This window comes from Populus euphratica, unplaced genomic scaffold (assembly GCF_000495115.2).
Source record: "Populus euphratica unplaced genomic scaffold, PopEup_1.0 scaffold111.1, whole genome shotgun sequence".
NCBI classification, from domain to species: domain Eukaryota; kingdom Viridiplantae; phylum Streptophyta; class Magnoliopsida; order Malpighiales; family Salicaceae; genus Populus; species Populus euphratica.
Window position 1 is genome coordinate 536,094 of NW_011499877.1, and position 6,388 is coordinate 542,481.

At 32.5% G+C, this 6,388-nt stretch overlaps 1 protein-coding gene across 1 annotated transcript; it reads right to left on the reverse strand.

Moving 5' to 3' along the window:
- Window positions 1-3,266: 3,266 nt before the first annotated feature.
- LOC105128557 (Phosphoglycerate mutase family protein) lies at window positions 3,267-5,726 on the reverse strand. The gene is made up of 5 exons (XM_011030280.1): window positions 5,389-5,726; window positions 4,838-5,083; window positions 4,306-4,387; window positions 3,642-3,856; window positions 3,267-3,544 (listed from the first exon to the last, which is right to left on the reverse strand). The coding sequence occupies exons 1-5, from the start codon at window positions 5,607-5,609 to the stop codon at window positions 3,424-3,426; spliced, it is 885 nt and encodes a 294-aa protein (XP_011028582.1). The 5' UTR covers window positions 5,610-5,726; the 3' UTR covers window positions 3,267-3,423.
- Between the last annotated feature and the right edge of the window lie 662 nt (window positions 5,727-6,388).

Consider the following 6,388-nt stretch of genomic DNA (forward strand, 5'->3'; position numbering starts at 1 on the left):
TAATGAAACGACATATTTTGATTAAAACGATGTTATTTTTCCAAAAAATAACAAAATAAAAGAACAAACCAGACCAATATTGTTCATCATCTTCTTCTTTTTACTTGAAAAACTGCTCGAGTTACTATTTTTCAAGAGTATTTAAAGTTTTATCTCTCAACTAAGCTAGACAAATCATATACTACATCCTAGAGTAAGTCATGCCAGCCAACTAACCCTACAACCACCACCCTAAAATGGCTAACTCGACTGTCATTTAGCAGTTAATTTTCACAGTTTATGATTGCATCTTTAATCTAACTATTAGGATCTTTGATAGTTGAATCAAGGGATAAAATTGATCTCAGATAAAGATAAAATATCTATTTTCTACCTCGTATAAATAAAGATGGATTCCAAGCATTTAGCATGAAGAAATTAAAAGTCAAAGTATTAGAAAAATCAATTTTCCCCCTAGTCTCCATTTTCCTTCTCTTTACTCCTTCTCTTTACTGGTTTTCTTTCCTTTTTTCTGTTGTGCCTCCATTGTTGTTTCTACCACCATCCACATGCTGGACTTCCCAGCACTACCAAAAACACCATGAACAACTTTTTTCCTCTAACTGAGCAAACATTCTTTTCATTTTTCTCTTTAAACCTCCTGATGGTGACTATTGCATGCACAATTATGAATGTAATGACCAAATATTGAATATAGTTGTTGGGCCAGGCTAGTAACCATATCGGTATACGTTGGACCAATTTCAACCCAGCCTAGATGGCTAGGTTGAGTACAGTCCAACATAAAAAAGTTTGTCAACTGAAGTTAATTGGATTGGGCTTGGATTCTAGACTGATTGAGTCAGGTTGGACCTATTTTGGTCTAGCCCAGATTGATGGGCTAAGTGTAGCCTAGTATACTTGCTAATAATAAAATAAAATAATAATATAAAAAATCTTAAAAATTCATATTTTTCAAAAAGTATTTTAAAAATATTTATTCCCCCCCCCTTTGCATTTTTTTCCTAATAAGTTTGCATAATATCAAGTTGTGGACTTCCACTATAAAATATGAATCCAATATTAAAAATATCTAATTTTCTCCAAAACTCTAAAAAAATCTCAAAAACAATATTTAAATTAATTTTTTCTTTCTAAAAACAAAAAAAAATATGTTTTTGTCTTTGTGCACACGACCAAATCCTAAAGGTTTTTCATGTATATTTTTTTAAAAAATCATTTTTATCATATTTTAAAAATACAAAATGAATATTGTAATCAATTTATGATTAACTGTTAGGTTTTAGGCAAAATATAAAAAATTCTTCAACAACTATTTTGTTTAATTAATATATAGAGTGTTAGGATTTAACTATATATTTTAATATTTAGGGTATAAAATTACACTGTAAAATATACCTTCAGATATTAAAGATATAAAATGCAAAATAAATACAATGCTAAACTATAGAACTTAGAATGGTAAAAATTCATTCAATAAAATAGAAATTTTCTCATGAAAAGAAATTTATCATATTCCTTAAAAAAAAATCAATTAATAGAAAGATGATTTAGAAAACAATTAAATAACAATACAATTTACCTTAAATAAAAAGAACTAAGATTAATGCATTTCTTTTTATATAATTAGTTTTTTACCCAGATTCTAGCATAATATAATATTTTTAGTAACCATAATATTAGATAGTGTCTAATAAACTTTATAATTATAATTTTATATCTTCTTTTCAACTTGAAAGACACACCATGTGTCTAAACTTTATATTTGATGATATAAAGTATAAAACATTGACAAGAATTCAAGATATTAGATTATTCAATTGATGCATTGTTTTTTACATAATTAGTTTTTTACCCAAATTCTAGCATAATATAAATTTTTTAGTAAATAGTATCTCCTAAACTTTATAATTATAACTTTATATCTTCTTTTCAACTTAAAAGACACACCATGTGTCTAAACTTTATATTTGATGATATAAAGTATAAAACATTGACAAGAATTCAAGATATTAGATTATTCAATTGATGCATTGTTTTTTACATAATTAGTTTTTTATCCAAATTCTAGCATAATATAATTTTTTTAGTAAATAGTATCTCCTAAACTTTATAAACATTATAACTTCTTTTCAACTTAAAAGACACACCATGTGTCTAAACTTTATATTTGATGATATAAAGTATAAAACATTGACAAGAATTCAAGATATTAGATTATTCAATTGATGCATTGTTTTTTACATAATTAGTTTTTTACCCAAATTCTAGCATAATATAAATTTTTTAGTAAATAGTATCTCCTAAACTTTATAATTATAACTTTATATCTTCTTTTCAACTTAAAAGACACACCATGTGTCTAAACTTTATATTTGATGATATAAAGTATAAAACATTGACAAGAATTCAAGATATTAGATTATTCAATTGATGCATTGTTTTTTACATAATTAGTTTTTTACCCAAATTCTAGCATAATATAAATTTTTTAGTAAATAGTATCTCCTAAACTTTATAATTATAACTTTATATCTTCTTTTCAACTTAAAAGACACACCATGTGTCTAAACTTTATATTTGATGATATAAAGTATAAAACATTGACAAGAATTCAAGATATTAGACTATTCAACTAATGTTTATATATATATATATATATATATATATATATATATATATTATCCAATTCTAGCATAATATAAATTTTTTAATAATCATAATATTAAATAATGTCATCTAAACTTTATAATTATAATTTTATATTTTTTTTTTCAACTTAAAAGACATAGCTTGCGTCTAAACTCTATATTTGACAAGAAGATTATTCAAGGGACAGTTTATGGACAGAGATCTCATTATCTTGCTCCATGTTTCTTGTCTTCTTTAAATTCCCATATAAAAATACAACCCAGAGAAGGCTGTTCATTCTCTTCGAACTCGGAAGGGACAGTGTCCAAATCTGACTTCTGCTGAACAAAGAGACATCACTACGGGTGCATGCGTGGTATCTACTATTTTTTTTTTCCCTAGTGGCTTCTCGAAGGAAATCCTTAACATACAATTTACGCATATGATGCCCTAAATCCAGCAGATCAGTCGACCGTCCACTAGATAGCATGGACAATTGTTGTAATCTGAGTAATAAGTTGAAGGGGATCGACAGATGAGATAATGTGAAGCTATGGTAGGATACCCAGGTCGTGACAGCTTGAAGTACAAAGGGTTCAAATTTTCATCTAGCTCCATAGCTTAGTTAAGGTAGCGAAGTACAAAGACAGGTTTTTTCGATTTATGCTGTGATTTCTTGACAAATGCATTATCGGGATTTATAAGCTAGAGGTAATGATTTACTCTAGATACAGAATGGTCAAACAATTAAGTTTATGTCTTCATTCTTTGTAAAAAATGAACACAGACAATTCAGTTACAGATTGGTGGGTTTCTACATTTATATACAGCAGAGGCAGGTTGTTTATAAGTTGGTATGCTGCTGATATCAACAAATCTGACTTCCCCAGGGGCAAAAGAAAGATCTCTATGCCTGCACAAGAACAAAGGCAAACCATCACATACTGGCTAAGGATTATAGTAAATCTGCTTTAGACCATATACTAGAAGCTAAAGAGTCACATGCCTACCTTCGAAGGTCAAGACCGACTAAACCAGCTTGGAGGATTGTTAAATTATCAGAATCTGGAGATACAATGACGATCGTTTCCTCAGAGTACTGAGTTTCAAGAATGGACATCAGCTGTGTAACACGGACAAACACGTCTGCAACACTCTCATTTGGGGTTCCGTCGTCGATGGGAGGGGGCTTGTTTCTTGGAGAAATAGTATCTGCTGCATATACCTGAACCATAGCCAAGACCTCAGCTATTAACATCCTATTCGCAAAAAGATCTTAAAAATATATTTGCAACATGATAAATTGCAGCTCAGAGAGAGAGAAAATGAGATGGAAGGAATGGATCTTCTAAGACATTTGGACTGAGGGCCTGAAACTTAGATGAGTTGACTTGAGCAGAGAGAGCTCACATGGTCTGAAGTCTGCAGATGCCGTGTTAGGTTCTCAATCAAATTCAAACACCCCACCACCCAAGACTCACAAAAGACTAAGAATTAAAAACAGTTCTTCAAATTTTACCTTTTGTCAGTAAAAGGAAAGAAATAAAGTAATAAACCAATGACCATCACATATACATATTTGCTGGTATTGTCTTGAAGGAAAACTCGTTTAAACCAAGAACTAAAACATTGAAATTGCATCCATATCATTTGGCAAACAGGGAGGGATCTTACTTCCGAAACAGCTTCCAGATTCTTGCCTTCATAAGCTCCTAAACCACGGGCATCCAGGAAGCTGTACTCTGGAACTATATAACTGCAACAGCGAAGGACTATTTGAAGCAATAGCAGTAATTAATGCACTATCGCAATAGATTCTGAAAACGCCACCATTCCTTAAAATGAATAAAACACCTATATCATCTATATATTAGCCTTTAAAAAGAAAGCCTCTCTAAATTTCCAATTGAAACACAACAATGTGAATATGAAATTATGTCCAATTCCATTGAGCGGCAAATTGGAGCCCCATGTTTTAGAAAAGCTCCGCCACATCTTCACTTTCCCACATTGCTGTCAAAACTAAGCATGGAGCAGCCGACCACAATTAAATAAAAAAATTATATTTTTCTACAACTTGATCTTAGCCAAAATAGCTAAATGGTCAAGAAAGCTAATTCAGGTAAGAACACGGGGCCTTATAACACCACATTCCATTCGTGCTAGTACTCAATTTGCCAAATACACTCAATATTAATAAGCATACCTCCTACTAATCCTATTAACAGAAGCAATAATCTCTGCAGTTTGGTAAGCTCTCTGAGTAATGGAAGGCCAAATCCAACACCCTGTATCACAAGCTCCCATTTCTTTCAACTGTAAAGCAGCTTTCACAATCTGTTTCTTCCCTTTCTCTGACAACCCACTATCAACTGATGTTTTTGCTACCGGATTTGTGTTGATAATCCCCAGGCTCTCGAACTCAGACTCCCCAGCTCTCACCAAATAATACCTTCATACACCCACAACACAATTTAACCACAAATCCAAACAAAATGAACAACAGTGCTAACATCACCAGACCCCAATGAAAACTAAATTCATAATTTAGCAGTGCCTTAGTACAACTGTGAAGCTTAGTAAGGTTAAATAAGTTTAACATCAATTCATCAACAGGCAAGTACAAGAAAAATTTCTCAACTTGACAGTGGTCCAGGTAACATACAATTTCCTTTTGTTGTTTCATTTAAATTTATGATCTACAGACTATAAATTAAAAAGAATGAAAGAAAACAGGTACTGGGTTGATGGAGTTACTGGTTGGTGAGGCGGGGAGGAGGCATTTGGAAGAGGCCACGGGCATCAGCGACTGGTATGGATAAATGGGATGTGGAGATTGAGATAGAGAGTGCAGTGAGGAGGAGGCGGCGGTTTATGTGGTTAAGGAGGTTTTTCTGAGTGGTGGTGGTTGTTGATGACGAAGACGGAGATAAGTGTGGAGGTGGAGCTGTTACTGCAGTGGTCTTTATTTTTAGCATTTTGGCGGGGTTGTCTTGACTGATGACATTCTTCTTCTGCTATTAAGCAGCATCATTGAATTCTTCTTCTGCTTCTCGTTATCCTAAACAATAGCAGTGTGATTTTTATGGTTTCGTGGGGTCATCATTTCTCTCCTTTTCTGACGAAGGATAATGAGTTTCATGACTTCACTGGGCAAAGCCCACAGTGCAATCAATTGGCCCAACTGAAGACGAGTTACTTGTACACGGCCACCTTATTACTTTGTATTTAACGAGACAAGAAGTGAAGGATGAACCACAGTGTCTTTACCAGTTTTCCTCTCTCTTTATTATTGAGTAATTTGGGTACACTTTCTTCTTTTCTTTTCTTTTTTTTTCTAATTAACGTGTGTGTCCGGACCAGTTTGCGCATATCACGACTAATTTTATGGACCCTAAAGTTAACGACCATATAAGTCCTTTCTTCTTTTCTTTTCTTTTTTTTTTTAATTAACGTGTGTGTTCGGACCAGTTTGCGCACATCACGACTAATTTTACTCGAACCTAAGACCACAGAGAAAACAAAGTCTTTAATCCCAAATTCTTACCATTTGGCCACCACCTATATAGTTATTTGAATACACTTTCTTTATTATCACCTCGGTGCACCTATAAATTGAAACGAACATTACACCCGGCTAGTGAATCAAGGACTCGAACCTGAGACCACAAATGAAGCAAATCCTTTAATCCCAAATCCTTATCATTTGACCACCAGCTGTATAATTATTTGAATACACTTTCTTCATTATCACCTC

Bases quoted from the DNA above. Each gene is read 5' to 3' on its own strand.
- LOC105128557 (XM_011030280.1), bottom strand. From the start codon at position 5,609: ATGCTAAAAATAAAGACCACTGCAGTAACAGCTCCACCTCCACACTTA. The intron at 4,388-4,837 runs GTATGCTTATTA...TCGCTGTTGCAG, and splicing joins GTTAATAGGATTAGTAGGAG to TTATATAGTTCCAGAGTACA. The intron at 3,545-3,641 runs GTAGGCATGTGA...GTTCTTGTGCAG, and splicing joins GTCGGTCTTGACCTTCGAAG to GCATAGAGATCTTTCTTTTG.